This window comes from Malus sylvestris, chromosome 3, assembly GCF_916048215.2.
Source record: "Malus sylvestris chromosome 3, drMalSylv7.2, whole genome shotgun sequence".
In the NCBI taxonomy this organism is placed as follows: Eukaryota; Viridiplantae; Streptophyta; class Magnoliopsida; order Rosales; family Rosaceae; genus Malus; species Malus sylvestris.
Genome location: NC_062262.1, coordinates 6,214,759 through 6,236,328, shown reverse-complemented (window position 1 = coordinate 6,236,328; position 21,570 = coordinate 6,214,759). Strand labels below are relative to the sequence as shown.

General features: G+C 39.9%; 3 protein-coding genes and 1 pseudogene across 3 annotated transcripts; 1 reads left to right on the top strand and 3 right to left on the bottom strand.

The window, feature by feature from the left end:
* The first annotated feature begins 2,033 nt into the window (after nucleotides 1-2,033).
* LOC126615492 (uncharacterized) lies at nucleotides 2,034-2,831 on the top strand. Its single transcript, XM_050283307.1, has 2 exons — nucleotides 2,034-2,240; nucleotides 2,385-2,831. The coding sequence occupies exons 1-2, from the start codon at nucleotides 2,034-2,036 to the stop codon at nucleotides 2,829-2,831; spliced, it is 654 nt and encodes a 217-aa protein (XP_050139264.1).
* A 2,552-nt stretch (nucleotides 2,832-5,383) lies between these two features.
* Nucleotides 5,384-5,953, bottom strand: LOC126616004 (uncharacterized). The gene has a single exon (XM_050283960.1). It carries the CDS (start codon nucleotides 5,951-5,953, stop codon nucleotides 5,384-5,386), a length of 570 nt encoding a protein of 189 aa, XP_050139917.1.
* A 3,537-nt stretch (nucleotides 5,954-9,490) lies between these two features.
* On the bottom strand, nucleotides 9,491-10,060 carry LOC126616006 (uncharacterized; annotated as a pseudogene).
* A 5,973-nt stretch (nucleotides 10,061-16,033) lies between these two features.
* Nucleotides 16,034-16,603, bottom strand: LOC126616002 (uncharacterized). The gene has a single exon (XM_050283959.1). The coding sequence runs from the start codon at nucleotides 16,601-16,603 to the stop codon at nucleotides 16,034-16,036; it is 570 nt and encodes a 189-aa protein (XP_050139916.1).
* Nucleotides 16,604-21,570: the final 4,967 nt, after the last annotated feature.

Sequence of the window (21,570 nt, the reverse complement as noted above, 5' to 3'; positions counted from 1 at the left end):
ATAAGATTACAAAAGAGGAATACTAGGAAATAAATCAAAACAATCATTGTCCACAAGACAAGGAAACCTAGACCAAATTAAATTAAATCATATCAAATCAATTCTCTAAAATACTTTTCTTTATATTTTCCAACACCACCCGTCAAATTCATGAAGTCATGAGTTAGCCATAAAAGAAATAAGATCTAATTGAAACTTATTTATGCTACAACGGATGTCATCGATATTAAGGTTTTAGTAGTCTCTTAAAGAGGAATACGATTTGCTGGATTGCACCCACCAATTTTCCAATGGTGAAAAGTACTGCCCTTCGCTTCTAGGAGAGTCAGCATATTGGCACCAAACCTTGAGGTGGAAGTAGTGTGGTGGAATGCAGTTTTTTCTTTGAATTGTTGAAATTCCCACCAGCCTCAACAAATTCGGTTTCTTTCTTGCACAAATAGAGATAGAGGTTGAGATTCCACAACACCGCGACAATTCAATGAGCGAGCCAACTTCGTCTCTGAACTCAAGTCTTCACTTTGACCCGTGTATCCTATCAACGGAAGGGTGCTCGACGTGACCAAACTTTAGAACTCTTTCTTGACAATTGGCCTTTTTTGGTATGGTTGTGTACCCAAAACTCATTGAAAACTTAAAGCAATAAAAAAGTGGAGAAAAAGAAAATCCAAACCTCAAAACTCAAAAGTGTATTTGTATCAATATCAATGTGACATCATGTTGTGTGGTCATCAGAAATGCTATCATGGTTATATATGCACATTGCCATCGGAAATGCTATTATGGTTTGAAATTTTCTAATTAATTTCCTAATTAATTGATTGCACTATGGTAGCTACGGGGACCACCGTGACAGTGAGGAGTGGGCCAGCTCGATGGCAGCAGACCATAGCCTTATGCGCTGCCACTACAGCATCCTAAACCCAGGACCAAGCCCAGGCCTAGGCGCTAGCAGCAGCTGCATAAGTATCCCAGCAGGTGGCCCAATCTGCAGTTCATGTTGCAGGGCAGCCAAGCCATGCCCAGGACGAGCAAGCCCAGCCTAGCACGAGCAAGCCCAAGACGCATTGCAGGCCTGAGCTGCGCTGACCATTCCTTCGGCCAAAATCAAATAAGCTTTCAGCGCCGCACCGCGCCCACGCGCCCCGCACATGGCATGACCCACTTTCGAGACCCAACCCACTCCCGTGGCTCACTTGGTGATCCTGACTAGTCCAAGACCGGTTCAACAGTCATGGATTCAGATTTCTAGACCAACGTTTAAACTGGGGACATTTTCACCCCATTTCTCCGCAGATTTGACATTTCCCAACTCAAATTTTGCGCCCAAAGTCCACTACACTTCCGCTACTCAAGGAGACGCATACCGTTTAAGCTCTTCCAACCTGAATGGCGAACCACACTTGTCTCGACAAGTAAAAGAGTTGACAAGCGTCCTCGCACAACATACGACTTTGGTGAATCAGCTTTTGCAATGCACCAAGATGCAACGTCTTTTAGACAACGTTTCCCGAAGCATGACAAAGGCAGGCGACGAACCTCTCCAGCAACGTCCAGGCAAAATGTCTCTCAACCAACCACGATACGGGCGTTCTAGCAGTCGACGCTCCCGCATGGATCCTAGAATGAGCATACGTTCACGGTTGAGGCCACACTCTGATTATCAACATGGACAACCTTCCAGGCAAAGTGTTTATTCACAACTACGCTCGCAAAGAGCATTCTTCACCTCACATTGGAGTAGGCAGCACGGCGGATGGAGAGAAGTAGTCACTCAATCTGGCTCAAGTTCAACCGGTAGCCTGCAATTAGCCCGCTTGCTTGCCATGGACATGCCATATGCACCGCAACCACGACATAGACGAGTCGAGCATAAAGAAGAGCGGCCTAGACCAATAGGTCATGACCGGGGGCAGCCGAAAGTTCCACTACCCCATCAAAGGTAAATTCAAGAAGAAGTTGAGAGGCTCCTGACTGAACGATTACACGATTTCCAGTGCAACGAGGCTACTGACGATGCGTTTCAACGAAACATGTCCAACATAAGCAAGTCACCATTCACGGATAAGATTGAACAGACAGATCCACCTCGCGGGTTCACTATGCCTCACTTTACTCCGTACAAGGGAGATGAAGATCCGGACCAACATCTCAAGGACTATTGTTGTAGTACCATGATCCTCTACAGGAACAACAACGCACTTTTGTGCAAATTTTTTGCCACAACTCTACAAGGCGAGGTGCAAGACTGGTTTCACACACTGCCGCCACAGTCGATTCGAAGTTTCAATGAACTTTCCTTAGTTTTCACTAAGGAATATTCGTCTAACCGCTCAACCAAAAGGACATCCGATCATCTCTTCAGCATCGTAAAAGGCCATTAGGAGACAATTCGTGATTATATCAAGAGGTTCAAAGCAGAGAAGACCAAGATTGTTGGCTATATCAAAGGCATATCAATGACAACATTAAAAAATGGGCTTTTCATCGAACACCCAATATTAGAAAAATTGATCATGGGAGAAGAACTGACCATGGCAACTTCGTATGCTTTGGAGGAGAAGCAAGCATTATGGGACGAGGCCAAGCAGTCCAACAAAAATGAGTCAGTAAAGAAGCATCCCTCGACCAGAGAAGACTCAGCGCTCGAAACATTCACCAAGTTTACAGTTCCAATCGGCCAAATTCTAAGTAAGCTCAAGAACACCACCTATGAAGGGCGATCTTATCAGGCTGGATCAGACAAAATATTGTGCATTCCATCAAGGACCAAGCCACACTACCAACGGCTGCCAGAAATGGAAGCAGTACCTTGGGAAGCTGACAAATGAGGGCCGATGCGACGAGTATCTTGACAGGTCAACGACACAGCCTCCATAAGCAAAGGAAATCTCCATCACCCCCTGAACCCCGTTAGTGTTTTTCCTAATAAGTTTAGTAGGTCGACGAACAAGACCTCACAAATCGAGGATTATCCAATTTGTTATGCAATTTATACCTTCCAGCACGGTTGATCCATTTCTTTATTCTCAATGAAGATTCAAGAAGTTATTCATAAGCCTGGCTCAACTGCTGTTTACAACAATTGCTCAAACCCCTATCTGGGTCTGCTTTCCAGTGCGAGATGATAAATTAATTACTCTCCAATGCGAGAAGGGAAACTAATTCGCCGACACCCATCTGGGTTTGCTCTCCATTGCGAGAGGATAAACTAATTCCCTGACACCTATCTGGGTTTGCTCTCCAGTGCGAGAGGATAAACTAATTGCTCTCCAGTGTGAGAAGGTAAACTAATTGCTCTTCAGTGCGAGAGGGTAAACTAATTACTCTTCAATGTGAGAGGGTGAACTAATTGCTCTCCAGTACGAGAGGGTAAACTAATTCCCCGACACCCATCTAGGTAAGCTCTCCAGTGCGAGAAGGCCACATAGCTTAAAAGATCGAATGCTTGAAGACCAACTAGGCATCAAATGGTCAGGGGGCAACAACCACTTTAGACTCAACAGTTCGCTTATCTGACACTTCATCTTTAGTTGCTTCGATCTTGACAACTCTATCTTTGACTGCTCCATCTACGACAGCTGAGAAATCAAACTCAAACAGTTTCCTCATTTTTGGTAAGCAGCCCATGCCACGCCACTTTCTCGGCCCATGTCGAGCCAGACCTTGGCTTCAGCCAAGCCGAGCAGCATAAGCATTGACCCCTACCACACCACCTCTTTGCCCCATGCCAAGTCAACTCCTGGCCTCTGCCAGCTGACGTGCCGCACCACCCGACAGCTGTCAAGTGGCAACACCACCCAAGAAGAAAACAAGAAAAATTAAGTTTTTCTTACATTGGTGGAGCGCGAAGAAGACAAAGAAATCAATGGAAGACGGTTCTTTGCACGTACAAGCAAAGAAGAGTGCTAGGGGAGGGGGAACAAATATCCTCTAGTTTTCTCTCTTTCTTGTAGGGATAAATAATTACCCTCCGAAGTTGATTTAATCCCCTACTTAAGGTAGGCTTAAATAGGCTTTGGAGGCGATTTATTTCCCTTTCCTAGTAGAATCTAATTCCATGTCCAAGTGAGAATCTGCATCAAAGCTAGAGATCTCTACACCTGTTGCCCTTTCTTGCGAACAGCCCAGCAGATGTGGCGTATTTGTGGAGTAAGAAATAATCAAGAAAGTTATGGAGGCGACACGTGTACTTTAGGGTGAAAATGACAAAATTACCTTCAAGCTACACCGAAACTTCCACAAACAAGTAGCGGACAATCACGACTCAATCAAGGTAAAAAGTGATCAAAATAGGTATTTATTCAAAATCTATTTCATTCATCCTCATCAAATCCTCCACACAAGGTAACCCTAATTTATTCATTTAAATTAGGATTAATTACCTAAATTAATTGATTAATTTCCTAATTAATTAATTAATTTTCTAATTGATTGCAACATATTATTTTGACATAATATCTTACAATTACACCCAAAAACCACCATAAGTGGCCGGATCCCTTTTCTCCAAATAGGGGCAGGCCACACCCCTATAAATAGCTCCCATTTCTGCCAAAAACATAGGTTCATTCTTGTCCAAAAATTCTCTATACACTTTCTCTCTCAAATTCTAACTTTGGCATCGGAGGTTCTTTGGCCAAAGCCCCTATAGTGTGGTGGAACGCGGTTTTTTCTTTGAATTGTTCAAATTCCGCCTCAACAAATTCTATTTCTTTCTTGCACGAATGGAGATGGAGGTCGAGATTCCACAGCACCACAACAATTCAATGAGCGAGCCAACTTCGTCTCTGAACTCAAGTCTTCACTTTGACCCGTGTATCCTATCAACGGAAGGGTGCTAGACGTGACAAAACTTTAGAACTCTTTCTTGACAATTGGCTTTTTTTTTTGGTATGATTGTGTACCCAAAACTAATTCAAATTTGAAAGCAGAAGAAAAGTGGAGAAAAAGAAGATGTAAACCACAAAACTCAAAAGTGTAATTGTATCAGTATCAATGTGACCCCATGTTGTGCGGTCATCGGAAATGCTATCATGGTTATATATGCACATTGCCATGCGTTTTTTTCTTCATCTATTCAAATTTGAATAATCAATAAAAGAATTATAGTTTGAACGTTTCCACTGATGTTGTCAAGATTAAAGATGCATGGAAAATTGTGTTCTTAAGAATTCAACGTATCGTATATTTGGGTATATGTCTAATATGGACAACCAAAAGAGCAACACAGAAGGATTCAATATTAAAACAACTTTTGGTTTTCTTACAGTAATTTTTCATTTTCTTTTCTTTTACAAATTAAATATAGAGTAATCATATGTATATGATTTAGTATTCAAGTAATGCGTACTAAATTTAATACATTGTTCACGTATCTTTTCTAGATATGGAATAACTGGGAAGTAATGAGGAATGCAACATCCCTATATAACATGGTCAAAAAGTTTGTCGAAGATACTAAATAAGGAAGTTCAATTTCGGTAGAGGTCAATGCTTTTCCGCAACGAACAATTTCGTCTTGTACTTGTGTGAGTATTTGGGAGACCGATTTGTCATTATCTTTGATCCCTCGTATTGAGAAAGCGAAACCATCTACTGCAAAATCATATGAATCTGCACATTGTTTTACTGCTTCGGAGCCCTTAACAATATTGTTGCCAGTGGTGTTGAGCGCATTGACAAAGAAATCTTTGCTTTGTTGTGCATTTGTTAGTGCTAATTTAAGAATGGCTGTGTCAAGATCTTTGAGATTAGATGTTGATCGAGTTGGAATATCTTTCCAAAGAGATTTTACGCATTGCTTGTAGTTGTAGCCGAATTGGTCTTGGGTTTGCTTGCAAACGCTTCTAATTAATGGAGATGCTCTTGCATTTGCAAATGGTGTTGGAGATGATGAAAGACATAAGAGCAATGATGCAATGAAAGTTGCATATCCGATTGAGGAGTCCATTTCTCAAGGTGTATGTTTCTTAAATTGAAGAAGTGATTACAAATATTTGTTTGATTTATGGAATGGATGAACGGAGATCATATTTATAAACAACTCAAGGAGCGGGAATGGGTCTAAATTTAGGGGTGCAGAAGGTAAAGAAACCCATTTCTTTTGACGTGACTAGTTTTTTGGTTCTTTAGTTTTTATTTGTTCTTTAACATACTAACTGATAACACACTGGATGCAAACCACCTAACCTTTTCTAGTTTAATTAACCAACTCCTCATTTCTAGAAACTCCAACATAACCAAAAGTGATGCATGCTTATCAAAAGGATTTTTTTCATTACATCGCAAGGATTAATTTAAGTCATTTCATTTGTTTTTTAACTGATTCATTTACATCCATATTTACTTATCAATATATATGATGTTAGAAGAATCTAAAAAATTCAGATTGATAGTATTAGAGGAGTTTTTTTTAGCCCATTTCGTCGTGTTTGGTTAGTAGCTTAGGAGGATCGAGCCCTATTAAGCGAGGTTACGATAGGCGGCCTATGAGTTTTGGGACATGGACCCCTAACCTGGAACTCCAGTGCCTCATCCGGCCTCCGGAAAGTTTATGGAACCTAAGGGTGTGGATTATAACATCCAAACTTGAGCTTTACACCATTCGAAGGAATAATTAAAAGGGCGTTCTGATAATCAGTTGAGGGAGCATAATCAAGAAATTTGGTGTTTGATTTCCAGACACATTCCGTTCACACCAATGTTTAAAATATCGCTAGATTGTTATCGAGCGGTGGGTAGGGTTCTAACTTGTTGCCTAAGGTTTTTTTTTTATCTTAATTAAATTTATTATATGACATACAACTAAGTGCATATATATATTTAAAAAAAATTAAATAAGTAAAAATTATAATTGTAATGGGGAAACTTAAAACGAAAAATATAAATATAAATATAAATAAATTATATAAAGTACTACAATTTATTGAAAACATCAAAGAACTATCGCAAAAAGAGACGACCACATCGCATTATTGGTTTCCTTTTTCTGTCTGGGAAAGGGTGAGTCAAGACTCAAAGTTAATTAAAAAAAACAAAACAAACACTTATTCTGCCTAAACCCACGTAGATGCCATACTTGATTTTCTAACCATTTAGTAATTAATCGTGGTGCTGGCTAGCTGTCTAGACTACTTTCTAGAACATCGATTCACATTGCTTTCACCATCTATCCTTCGCCTATCTTGATTGATCTTCAGATCACATATTTTTCATCAGTCTATATAATTAAAAATAAAATTAAAAACTTAAAACGGATTGGTTATCAAACTTGCTCTTAAGTTTTAATTTTGTACCAAAATGTAGTGAGGGCTTATAGAAACCTAATGTATTCCACAATCGGAGTTAAAGCCCATATTGAAAGTTATCAATTTGTTTTTGATACAACAGATGTGATCGATATTAAAGTTTTACTAGTCTCTAAAAGTGGAATACGACTTGTTGGAATGCACCCACGAGTTTTCCAATGGCGGAAAGTACTAACCTTCGCTCCTAGGAAGTTAGCATATTGCCATCGGACCTTGAGTTGGAAGTGGTGTGGTGGTGCACGGTCATTTTCTTTGAGTTGTTGAAATTCCCACCTGCCTCAACATATCATGTCGCTTTCTTGCACGGACGGAGATGGAGGTCGAGATTCCCACAGCACCACGACAATTCATTGAGCGAACCAACTTCGTCTCTGAAATCAAGTTTTCCTTTCGACCCGTGTATCCTATCAACGGAAGGGTGCTCAACGGACCAATCTTTAAATCTCTTTCTTGCCAATTGGCTTTTTCTTTGTGAGATTGTATACCCAAAACTCATGGAAAACTGAAAGCAGTAGAAAAGTGGAGAAAAAAAAAATCCAAACCTCAAAACTCAAAAGTGTAATTGTATCAGTATCAATGTGACTCCATGTTGTGCGGCCATTTGAAATGTTATTATGGTTATATATGCACATTGCCATGCGTTCTTTTCTTCATTTTTCAAATTTGAATAATCAACAAAGAATTAGAGTTTGAAAGTTTCCACTGATGTTGTCAAGATTAAAGATACATAGCAAATTGTGTTCTTAAGAATTCACACTACAAGAAAAGTGGGCTAAGAACACAATTGATCTGTGTCCTTTTCATTTTCAATGAGCACCAATACATATATGTGCGTGTTGATTATCATTGAACACAAAACTATTTTTTATGTGCTCTCTAAGCAAAAAGAACACTGGTTTGTGCCGAAAATGTAGTGTATTTGTGCCTACTTGGATGTGTCACCCTTATAAATGTTAGAAATAAGATTTGTTTATTAATTTACGAAGCACAATAAAAGATTTCGTGCTCTCCGATGTAATATATTTAAATTAAAAGTAGGTTTTCGTGTCCATTGCTTTTACTTTTTCCCATTCTCAATTCCTTTACATTTAGTTCACACATTTCCTCTCTCACCCCCCCTCTCTTAAACTCTACTCCTTGTCCTCCTCAGCAGTCTTCCTCTCTCCCCCATCCTCTCTCTCCCTCCTCTTTCATGCAACAAAGCCGCTGTCCACCCGTCACCAACGACCGTCCAATTATACCTCTAGAATCCTCTTGTCGACCTCTGTCTCTTTGTCCGACTCCCTTTCTGTCTCTACCTTCCCAGATTCGGACCATCTTTATTCTCTACATTCCCAAATCCTAGATTCGGTCTCTCTCTCTCTCTTATTTGAATTGATTGTCAAAAAATATATAGATCTATTTGATTTTCTTTCCTACTATTGTCTTCTTCAAGCTACATCGATCTGGATAGTCAGAAAGATGTGGGCAAGCAAAAAAGGAGGGTCGCTGGAGGCCACCATAGAAACCACCATTGGCATCTTCACCATCGAGGTAAATTCTCCTTTTTCCCCAACTTTCCCTTCAATTTTCTTTCACTTTCTCAGTAACCAAATGGACAATTCAATTTTCTTTCACTTTCACCATCGAGGTAAAATCTCAATTTGTAGGTGATTTTAGTTTTTTTTTTTAAATAGTTGACATATTGGGCACAATAACAATAAATGTGCTAACATACATGGGTGGCATCAGTCATTTGACAACTTTGTAAGAACTTGGCACAAAAGGACCTTTATTTGTGCTTACACTTTTCAGCACAACATACCTTATTGTGCTCTTTGACAAATGGTGACGCCCATTGAGGGCACATACAATATTTTAGTTGTTGCACTGTTGCTATTGGTTCATGGGCACAATTGTTGGTGCTCTTTGGCCTCAAAGGGCACATATAATTTATTGTGCGCAGTGCCCATAATTATTGTACGGTCAACGTGTAGTATATCTGGGTATATGTGTAGTATATATGGACAACCAAAATAACAACATAGAAGGATCCAATATTAAAACAATTTTTTGTTTTCTTACATTAATTTTCCATTCTTTTCTTTTCTTTTACAAATTAAACATACATTAATTATATGTATATTATTTAGTATTTAAGTAATGCGTACTGGATTTAATACATTGTTCACGTATCTTTTCTAGATATGGAATAACTGGGAAGTAATGAGGAATGCAACATCCCTATATAACATGGTCAAAATGTTTGTCGAAGATACTAAATAAGGAAGTTCAATTTCGGTAGAGGTCAATGCCTTTTCGCAACGAACAATTTCATCTTGTACTTGTGTGAGTATTTGAGAGACTGATTTGTCATTATCTTTGATCCCTCTCACTGAGAAAGCGAAACCGTCTACCGCAAAATCATATGAATCTGCACATTGTTTTACTGCTCCGGAGCCCTTAACAATATTGTTGCCGGTGGTGTTGAGTTTATTGACAAAGAAAGCTTTGCTTTGTTGTGCATTTGTTAGTGCTAATTTAAGAATGGCTATGTCAAGATCTTTGAGATTAGATGCTGACCGAGTTGGAATATCTTTCCACAGAGATTTTATGCATTGCTTGTAGTTGTAGCCAAATTGGTCTTGGGTTTTCTTGCAAACACTTCTAATTAATGGAGACGCTCATGCATTTGCAAATGGGGTTGGAAACGATGAGAGACATAAGAGCAAGGATGCAATGAAAGTTGCATATCCGATTGAGGACTCCATTGCTCAAGGTGTATGTTTCTTAAATTGATGCTAAGGTGATTATAAATTATTCGTTTGGTTTAAGCAATGGATGAATGGAGATCATATTATAAACAACTCAAGGAGGGGGTATGGGTCTAAATTTAGGAGTGCAGAAGGTAAAGAAACCCATGCCTTTTGACGTGTTTAGTTTTCTGGTCCTTTAGTTTTTGTTTTTTCTCTTACGTACTAACTAATAACGCATTGGATGCAAACCACCAAACCTATTATAGTTTAATTAACCAACTCATCATTTCTTGAAACTCCAATATATCCAAAAGTGATGCATGCTTATGAAAAGTATTTTTTTTTTATTCCATTGCAATGATTAATTTAGCCATTTCATTTGTTTTTTGACAAATTCGTCTACATCCATATTTACTTATCAATATATATCATGTTAGAAGAATCTAAAAAAAATCAAATTGACAGTGTTAGAGGAGTATCTTTTAGCCCATTTCGTTGTGTTCGGTTAGCAATTTGGGAGGCTAAAGCCTTATTAAGCACGGTTGCGATAGGCGGCCTAGGGGAATGGGGACATGGATCCCTGACCCGGAAGTCCAGCGCCTTGTTCGACCTCCGAAATGTTTATCCAACCTAAAGGTTGTGGGTTATAACATTCAAACCTGGGCCTTGCACCGTTCGAAGGAATAATCACAAGGATGATTCGGAAATCAGCCGAGGGAGTATAATCAAGACATTTTGTGTTTGATTTCCAGAAATATTCCTTTCAGACCAATGCTTTAAACATCACCAGACCATTATCGAGCGGCCGTAAGGGTCCGAACTATTGGCCATTTCATTTGCTTTTTACAAATTCATCTACATTCATCTACATTCATATTTACTTCTCGATAAAAATAGATATTTATTCAAAATCTATTTCATCCATCCTCATCAAATCCTCCCCACAAGGTAACCCTCAATTATTCATTCAAATTAGGATTAATTACCTAAATTAATTGATTAATTTTCTAATTGATTGCAAGATATTATTTTGACATAATATCTTGCAATTACATCCAAAAACCACCATAAGTAGCCAGACCCCTTTTCTCCAAATAGGTGTCAGCCACTCCCCTATAAATAGCTCTCATTTCTCCCAAAAACCTAAGTTCATTCTTCTCCAAAAATTCTCTAAACACTTTCTTTCTCAAATTCTAACTTTGGCATCAGAGGTTCTTCGGCCAAAGCCCCCCCCATTCATCGTGGGCATGTGAGGCTCTTGGCCTTGACTTAAAGTGTTAATTGTTTTGTAGGTGCATTTTCGTCCAAGAAGAAGAAGGCGGAAATTTGTAACCACAAATTGGTGTTTTCATTAAGAGTTTGATTCACAAGCTCAAAGAAGACTCTCGTATTCAAGGTTTCTCATTTTTTTGTTCATTCGTAGATTTTTCGTACGTTCTTATTCCTAGAATTTTTTCATATAAAAAATTCTTTGAATAAACGTAAAAGAAAAGTACAATGACAAAAAATTTGGAAACCACAATGAACGAAACTTCTTACGTTCAAAGATTCGGATCAAGTGATGGAGATTGCGATGTAGCCCTACCACAACGATCCATAAGGTTCAATGCGATGGCAAAAGGAGCAAGTTTGCCACCACGGAGCACCACCATTATGGTAGCCACAGGGACAACCGTGGCAGTGAGGAGTGGGCCAGCTCCATGGCAGCAGACCATAGCCTTATGTGCTGCCACTACAGTAGCCCAAACCCAGGACCAAGCCCAGGCCCAAACGCTAGTAGCAGCTGCACAAGTATCCCAGCAGGTGGCCCAATCTGCAGGCCATGTTGCAGGGCAGCCAAGCGATGCCTAGCACGAGCAAGCCCAAGGCGCATTGCAGGCCTGAGCTGCGTTCTCAGCGCTGCACCACGCCCACGTGCCCCACACATGGCACGACCTACTTCTGAGACCCAACCCACTCCCGTGGCTCACTTGGCGATCCTGACTAGTCCAAGACCGGTTCAACAGTCCTGGATTCAGATTTTTAGACCGACGATTAAACTGGGGACATTTTCACCCCATTTCTCCACAGATTTGACATTTCCCAACTCAAATCTTGCGCCCGAAGTCCACTACAGTTCCGCTACTCAAGGAGACGCATATCGTCTAAGCTCTCCCAATCTGAATGACGAACCACACTTGTCTCGACAAGTCATAGAGTTGACAAGCGTCCTCACATAGTAGACGACTTTCGTGAATCAGCTTTTGCAATGCACCGAGATGCAACGTGCTCTAGACGAGGTTTCCCGAAGCATGACAAGGGCAGGCGACGAACCTCTCCAGCAGCTTCCAGGCAAACGGCCTCTCAACTAACTACGATCCCGGCGTTCTAACAGTTGATGCTCCTGCATGGATCCTCGAGATAGCGTATACTCTCATCTTAGCACGCGGATGAGCGTGCACTCCCAATTAAGCCCACGAATGAGCATACGTTCACGGTTGAGGCCACACTCAGATTATCAACATGGACAACCTTCCAGGCGAAGTGTTTATTCACAACTAGGCTCACAAAGAGCATTCTCCACTTCACATTGGAGTAGGCAACACGGCGGATGGAGAGAAACAGTCACTCAATCTGGCTCAAGTTCAACCGATAGCCTGCAATTAGCCCGCTTGCTTGCCAGAGACGTGCCATATGCACCGCAGCCATGAATAGACGAGTCGAGCATAAGGAAGAGCGGCCTAGACCAATAGGTCACGACCGGGGGCAGCCAAAAGTTCCACTGCTCCAGTAGAGGCAAATTCAAGAAGAAGTTGAGAGGCTCTTCACTGAACGATTACGCGATTTCCAGTGCAACGAGGCTACTGACGATGCGCTTCAACGAAATATGACCAACATAAACAGGTCACCATTCACGGATAAGATTGAACAGACAGATCCACCTCGCGGGTTCATTATGCCTCACTTCACTTCGTACAAGGGAGATGAAGATCCGAACTAACATCTCAAGCACTACTGTAATACCATGATCCTCTACAGGAACAACAACACACTTTTGTGCAAATTTTTTGCCACAACTCTACAGGGCGAGGTGCAAGACTGGTTTCACACACTGCCGCCATAGTCGATTCGGAGTTTCAATGAACTTTCCTTAGTTTTCACTAAGGAATATTCGTCTAACCGCTCAATCAAAAAGACATCTGATCATCTCTTCAGCATCGTAAAAGGCTATTGGGAGACAATTCGCGACTATATCAAGAGGTTCAAAGTGAAGAAGGCCAAGATTGTTGGCTATATCGAAGACATAGCAATGACAACATTCAAAAATGGGCTTCTCACCGAACACCCTTTATTTGAAAATTTGATCATGGGAAAAGAATTAACCATGGCAGCTTCGTATACTTTGGCGGAGAAGCACGCATTATGGGACGAGGCCAAGCAGTCTCACAAAAATGAGTCAGTAAAGAAGCATCCCTCAACTAAAGAAGACTCAGCGCTCGAAATATTCACCAAGTTCACAGTTCCAATAGATCAAATTCTAAGTAAGCTCAAGAACGAACCTTGGTTCGAACTGCCGCCACCCATGAAGGGCGATCTTACCAGGCTGGATCAGACAAAATATTGTGCATTCCATCAAGGACCAAGCCACACTACCAACGGCTGCCAGAAATAGAAGCAGTACCTTGAGAAGCTGACAAATGAGGGCCGGTGCGACGAGTATCTTGACAGGTCAACGACATAGCCTACATAAGCAAATGAAATCTCCAATACCCCCTGAACCCCGTTAGTGTTTTTCCAAATAAGTTTAATAGCTCGACGAACAAGACCTCACAAGTCGAGGATTATCCAATTTGTTATGCAATTTCTACCTTCCAGCACGGTTGATCCATTTCTTTATTCTCAATGAAGATTCAAGAAGTTATTCATAAGCCTGGCTCAACTACTGTCTACAACAACTGCTCAAACCCCTATCCGGGTCTGCTCTCCAATGCGAGAGGGGAAACTAATTCCCCGACACCCATCTGGGTTTGCTCTCCAGTGTGAGAAGGTAAACTAATTGCTCTTCAGTGCGAAAAGGCCACATAGCTCAAAAGATTGAATGCTTGAAGACCAACTAGGCATCAAATGGTCAGGGGGCAACAGCCACTTTAGACTCAACAGTTCGCTTATCCGACAATTCATCTTTAGTTGCTTCGATCTTGACAACTTCATCCTTGACTGCTCCATCTACGGCAGCTGAGAAATCGAACTCAAACAGTTTCCTCATTTTTGGTAAGCAGCCCATGCCACGCCACTTCCTCGGCCCATGTCGAGCCAGTCCTTGGCTTCAGGCAAGCTGAGCAGCACAAGCAATGGCCCCTACCATACCACCTTCTTGCCCCATGCTAAGTCGACTCCTGGCCCCTGCCAACCGACATGCCGCACCACCCCGACAGCTGCCCCGTGGCAACACCACCCAAGAAGAAGACAAGGAGAATTAAGCTTTTCTTACATCGGTGTAGCGCGGAGAAGACAAAAAAATCAACGGAAGACGGTTCTTTGCACGGGTAAGCAAAGAAGAGTGTTAGGGGAGGGGGAACAAATATCCTCTAGTTTTCTCTCTTTCTTGTAGGGATAAATAATTGCCCTCCGAACTTGATTTAATCCCCTACTTAAGCTAGGCTTAAATAGGCTTTGGAGGCGATTTATTTCCCTTTCCTAGAATTATCTAATTCCAAGTCCAAGTGAGAATCTGCATCAAAGCTGGAGATCTCTACACCTGTTACCCTTTCCTACGAGCAGCCCAGCAGATGTGGGGTATTTGTGGAGTAAAAAATTATCAAGAAAGTTATGGAGGCGACACGTGTACTTTTGGGTGAAAATGACAAAATTACCCTCAAGCTACACTGGAACTTCCACAGGAAAGTAGCGGACAATCACGACTCAATCAAGGTCAAAGTGATCAAAATAGGTATTTCTTCAAAATCTATTTCATTCATCCTCATCAAATCCTCCACACAAGGTAACCCTCATTTATTCATTCAAATTAGGATTAATTACCTAAATTAATATCCTAATTGATTGCAACATATTATTTTGACATAATATCTTACATTTACACCAAAAAACCACCATAAGTGGCCGGATCCCTTTTCTCCAAATAAGGGCCGGCCACACCCCTATAAATAGCTCCCATTTCTGCCAAAAACCTATGTTCATTCTTCTTCAAAAATTCTCTATACACTTTCTCTCTCAAATTCTAACTTTGACATCGGAGGTTCTTCGGCCACAACCCCTATAGTGTGCTGGAACGCGGTTTTTTCTTTGAATTGTTCAAATTCCGCCTCAACAAATTCTATTTCTTTCTTGCACAAATAAAGATGCAGGTCGAGATTCCACAACACCACGATAATTCAATGTGTGAGCCAACTTTGTCTCTGAACTCAAGTCTTCATTTTGACCCGTGTATCCTATCAACGGAAGGGTGCTCGATGTGACCAAACTTTAGAACTCTTTCTTGACAATTGGCTTTTTTTGGGTATGATTGTGTACCCAAAACTCATTAAAAAATGAAAGCAGAAGAAAAGTAGAGAAAAAGAAAATCCAAACCACAAAACTCAAAGTGTAATTGTATCAGTATCAATGTGACTCCATGTTGTGCGGTCATCGGAAATGCTATCATGGTTATATATGCACATTGCCATGCGTTTTTTTTTGTTCATCTATTCAAATTTGAATAATCAATAAAAGAATTATAGTTTGAAAGTTTCCACTGATGCTGTCAAGATTAAAGATGCATAGCAAATTGTGTTCTTAAGAATTCAATGTGTCGTCTATTTGGGTATATGTCTAATATGGACAACCAAAAGAGCAACACATAAGGATTCAATATTAAAACAACTTTTTGTTTTCTTACAGTAATTTTTCATTTTCTTTTCTTTTACAAATTAAATATAGAGTAATCATATGTATATGATTTAGTATTCAAGTAATGCGTACTAAATTTAATACATTGTTCACGTATCTTTTCTAGATATGGAATAACTGGGAAGTAATGAGGAAAGCAACATCCCTATATAACATGGTCAAAAAGTTTGTCGAATATACTAAATAAGGAAGTTCAATTTCGGTCGAGGTCAATGCTTTTCCGCAACGAACAATTTCATCTTGTACTTGTGTGAGTATTTGGGAGACCGATTTGTCATTATCTTTCATCCCTCGCATTGAGAAAGTGAAGCCGTCTAGTGCAAAATCATATGAATCTGCACATTGTTTTACTGCTCCGGAGCCCTTAACAATATTGTTGCCGGTGGTGTTGAGCGCATTGACAAAGAAAGCTTTGCTTTGTTGTGCGTTTGTTAGTGCTAATTTAAGAATGGCTATGTCAAGATCTTTGAGATTAGATGCTGATTGAGTTAGAATATCTTTCCAAAGAGATTTTACGCATTGCTTGTAGTTGTAGCCGAATTGGTCTTGGGTTTGCTTGCAAACGCTTCTAATTAATGGAGACGCTCTTGCATTTGCAAATGGTGTTGGAGACGATGAAAGACATAAGAGCAATGATGCAATGAAAGTTGCATATCCGATTGAGGAGTCCATTTCTCAAGGTGTATGTTTCTTAAATTGAAGAAGTGATTACAAATATTTGTTTGATTTATGGAATGGATGAACGGAGATCATATTTATAAACAACTCAAGGAGCGGGTAGGTAAAGAAACCCATTTCTTTTGAAGTGACTAGTTTTTGGGTTCTTTAGTTTTTATTTTTTCTTTAACGTATTAACTGATAACACACTGGATGCAAACCACCTAACCTTTTCTAGTTTAATTAACCAACTCCTCATTTCTAGAAACTCCAACATAACCAAAAGTGATGCATGCTTATCAAAAGGATATTTTCATTACATCGCAAGGATTAATTTAAGTCATTTCATTTGCTTTTTTACTGATTCATTTACATCCATATTTACTTATCAATATATATGATGTTAGGTTTTAAGGTTTAGGGTAGAATCTAAAAAATTCAGATTGATAGTATTAGAGGAGTTTCTTTTAGCCCATTTCGTCGTGTTTGGTTAGTAGCTTAGGAGGATCGAGCCATATTAAGCGAGGTTACGATAGGTGGCCTATGAGCGTGGGGACATGGACCCCTAACCTGGAACTCCAGCACCTCATCCGGCCCTCGACAAGTTTATGGAACCTAAGGGTTGTGGATTATAACATCCAAACTTGGGCTTTACACCATTCGAAGGAATAATCAAAAGGGCGTTCTGAAAATCAGTTGAGGGAGCATAATCAAGAAATTTAGTGTTTGATTTCCAGACATATTCCGTTCACACCAATGTTTTAAATATCGCTAGATCGTTATCGAGCGGCGGGTAGGGTTCTAATTAGTTGCCTAAGGTTTTTTTTTATCTTAATTAAATTTATTATATGACATACAAATAAGTGCATATATATATTTAAAAAAAATTAAATAAATAAAAATTATAATTGTAATGGGGAAACTTAAAATGAAAAATATAAATATAAATAAATTATATAAAGTATTACAATTTATTGAAAACATCAAAGAACTATGGCAAAAAGAGACGACCACATCGCATTATTGGTTTCCTTTTTCTGTCTGGGAAAGGGTGAGTCAAGACTCAAAGTTAATTAAAAAAAAAAAAAACACTTATTCTGCCTAAACCCACGTTGATGCCATACTTGATTTTCTAATCATTTAGTAATTAATCTTGGTGCTGGCTAGCTGTCTAGACTACTTTTTAGAACATCGATTCACACTGCTTTCACCATCTATCCTTCGCCTATCTTCATTGATCTTCAGTTCACATATTTTTCATCAATCTAAATAATTAAAAATAAAATAAAAAACTTAAAACCAATTGGTTATCAAACTAGCTCTTAATTTTTAATTTTGTACCAAAATGCAGTGAGGGCTTATAGAAACCTAATGTAACTATCGGAGTTGAAGCCCATATTGAAAGTTATCAATTTGTTTTTGCTACAACAGATGTGATCGATATTAAAGTTTTACTAGTCTCTAAAAGTGGAATACGACTTGTTGGAATGCACCCACTAGTTTTCCAATGGCGGAAAGTACTACCCTTCGCTTCTAGGAAGTTAGCATATTGCCACCAGACCTTGAGTTGGAAATGGTGTGGTGGTGGGCAGTCCTTTTCTTTGAGTTGTTGAAATTCCCACCTGCCTCAACATATCATGTTGCTTTCTTGCACGGATGGAGATGGAGGTCGAGATTCCCACAGCACCACGACAATTCATTGAGCGAACCAACTTCGTCTCTGAAATCAAGTCTTCCTTTTGACCCATGTATCCTATCAACAGAAGGTGCTCAACGGACCAATCTTTAGATCTCTTTCTTGCCAATTGGCTTTTTCTTTGTGAGATTGTATCCCCAAAACTCATTGAAAACTGAAAGCAGTAGAAAAGTGGAGAAAAAGAAAATCCAAACCTCAAAGTGTAATTGTATCAGTATCAATGTGACTCCATGTTATGCGGTCATTTGAAATGCTATTATGGTTATATATGCACATTGCCATGCGTTCTTTTCTTCATCTTTTCAAATTTGAATAATCAACAAAGAATTAAAGTTTGAAAGTTTCCACTGATGCTGTCAAGATTAAAGATACATAGCAAATTGTATTCTTAAGAATTCACACTACAAAAAAAGTGGGCTAAGAACACAATTGATCTGTGTCCTTTTCATTTTCATTGAGCACTAATACATATCTGTGCGTGTTGAGTATCATTGAACACAAAACTATTTTATATGTGCTCTTTAAGCAAAAGAACAATGGTTTGTGCTGAAAATGAAGTGTATTTGTGCCTACTTGCATGTATCACACTTATAAATGTTAGAAATAAGATTTGTTTATTAATTTACGAAAGCACAATAAAAGATAGGGTCTGTTATCCACACACCCCAAATTACTTCTCACACACCCTTGTTAATTTCTATCCGTTGATCTTCTTTAATTCATCCAATCCGACGACCGAAAATTAGAAGAGTGTGTGAATATCACACCCCTAAAAGATTTCGTGCTCTCCGATTTAATATATTTAAATTAAAAGTACGTTTTCCTGTCCATTGCTTTTACTTTTTCCCATTCTCAATTCCTTTATATTTAGTTCAGCCTTTCCTCTCTCACCCCCTCTTAAACTCTACTCATTGTCCTCCTCAGCAATCTTCCTCTCTCCCCCATCCTCTTTCTCCCTCCTCTTTCATGCAACAAAGCTGTTGTCCACCCGTCACCAACGACCGTCTAATTATACCTCTAGAATCCTCTTGTCGACCTATGTCTCTCTCTCCGACTCCCTTTCTCTCTCTACCTTCCCAGATTCGGTCCGTCTCTCTTCCTTTTCCCGATCTGGTGGTTTTTGATGAACAATCCAAGGCATAACTCCCAGATTCGGACCATCTTGATTTGATTTTCAAAAAATATATAGATCTATTTGATTTTCTTTCCTACTATTGTCTTCTTCAAACTACATCGATCTGGATAGTCAGAAAGAAGTGGGCAAGCAAAAAATGAGGGTCGCCGGAGGCAACCCTAGAAACCACCATTGGCATCTTCAACATCGAGTAAATTCTCCTTTTTCCCAAACTTTCCCTTCAATTTTCTTTCACTTTCTCAGTAACCAAATGGACAATTCAATTTTCTTTCACGTTCACTGCAGGTTCACTTATGTTGATGCACAAAACCGGAGGTCTTGGAACAACGTAAATCCGACTGTGAATCTGCATGAAATGTAAATGACACAAGATGTATCGTGGTTCACCCCAAGGTTTGGGCTACGTCCACACTGATTGTATTATATTTCTCTGAGAAGTGAGGGGGAGAGAGAGCTCTGAAAGTGTGAGAGCTTTGCTCTAGATAGGAGAGGCCTTCGGTTTGTGAAGGTGAAGATGCCCTTTTATAGAATAAGGGCTCCTCCCCTAATTACATATTTGCCCCTTCCTTTATTACATAATTACATTTAAGTCCCTCGAGTATTTATACGAGGTCTAAATACGAGGCCCTAAATATGGTATAAACAGTAGTCCCCCAAGTTTTCAGTCAAGAGAGTCTTTTGGCTGGAGACTTGAAATTCAGTCCATGTGTGGGCCAAAGTAACTAGATGATGTCTTGAACTGATGCTCGATATGAGGCAGTGCTCAATCTGAAATGACGCTCAACTAGAAGTAGCACACGTTGCGAGGCTGCTCGGCTCGTGGCTTATGTTGCCTTGGTTGGCTCGGCTTGCGGCGTTTGAAAGTGAGGGAGTCCCTTTTATAGAATAAGGGCTCGCTCCTCAATACATGAATGATGGGCTAGAGTTGATGCTCTTTAATGATGGTGAGGGAGTCCCTTTTATAGAATAAAGGCTCGTTCCTCAGTACATAAATGATGGGCTAGAGTTGATGCTCGCGGCGAGGCGGTAGCTTAGTAGGCGGAGATACTCTCTAATGATGGTGAGGGAGTCCTTTTTATAGAATAAAGGTTCGTTCCTCAGTACATAAATGATGGGCTAGAGTTGATGCTCGCGGCGAGGCGGTTGCTCAGTAGGTGATGATGCTCTCTAATGATGGTGAATGAGTCCCTTTTATAGAGTAAGGGCTCGCTCCTCAATACATGAATAATGTGCTAGAGTTGATGCTCTCTAATGACGGTGAAGGAGTCCCTTTTATAGAGTAAGGACTCGCTCCTCAATACATAAATGATGAGCTAAGTCCTCCAAGTATTTTTCATGAGGCCTAGTTGAGGCCCAATATATGGTACATAATGTAGTCCCCCAAGTCTTCGGTCAATAGAGTCTTTTGACTGAAAACTTCAAATTGAATTCATGTGTGGGCCGAAGTGGCGGTTATTCGGAGGCGGTATTTGTATACCTTGCACTGAAGCTTTGTTAGGTGAAGCTTTGCAAATGAAGCTTTGAAGCTGGAGCTCTGTAAATGAAGCTTTTGAAGCTAGAGCTATTATAAATGAAGCTTTTGAAGCTAGAGCTCTGTAAATTAAGCTTTTGAAGCTAGAGCTTTGTAAATGAAACTTTTGAAGCTGATTGACATGAGTGATGCTCATGAATGTTTATGTTGATTGACATGAGTGATGCTTATGGATGTTGTCATGAGTGATGCTCATGAATGTTAACATGAGTGATGCTCATGAATGTTGACATGAATGATGGTCATGAATGTTTATGTATGATTGTCATGAGTGATGCTCATGAATGTTTATGTATGAATGACATGAGTAATGCTCATGTATAATTTGGAGTACTAGACGTACTTTTGATCACCTGGTTGGTGGCATGAAGGAGAGTACGGGTTGTACATTTCATCACTTGGTTGGTGGCATGAATGGCTAGTTGTCAAATAATATTAGAGTACGGGTTGTACATTTCATCACCTAATTGGTGGTAATAGCGGTAGGTTGCTGAATAATTTTGGAGTACTGGGCGTACTTTTGATCACCTGGTTGATGCTATTTTGGGCTTATATGCCTTCGCCCTCCACAACATGCCAGCCTATTTATTTTGGGCTTTTTTTTTTTTTTTACCCTCTGA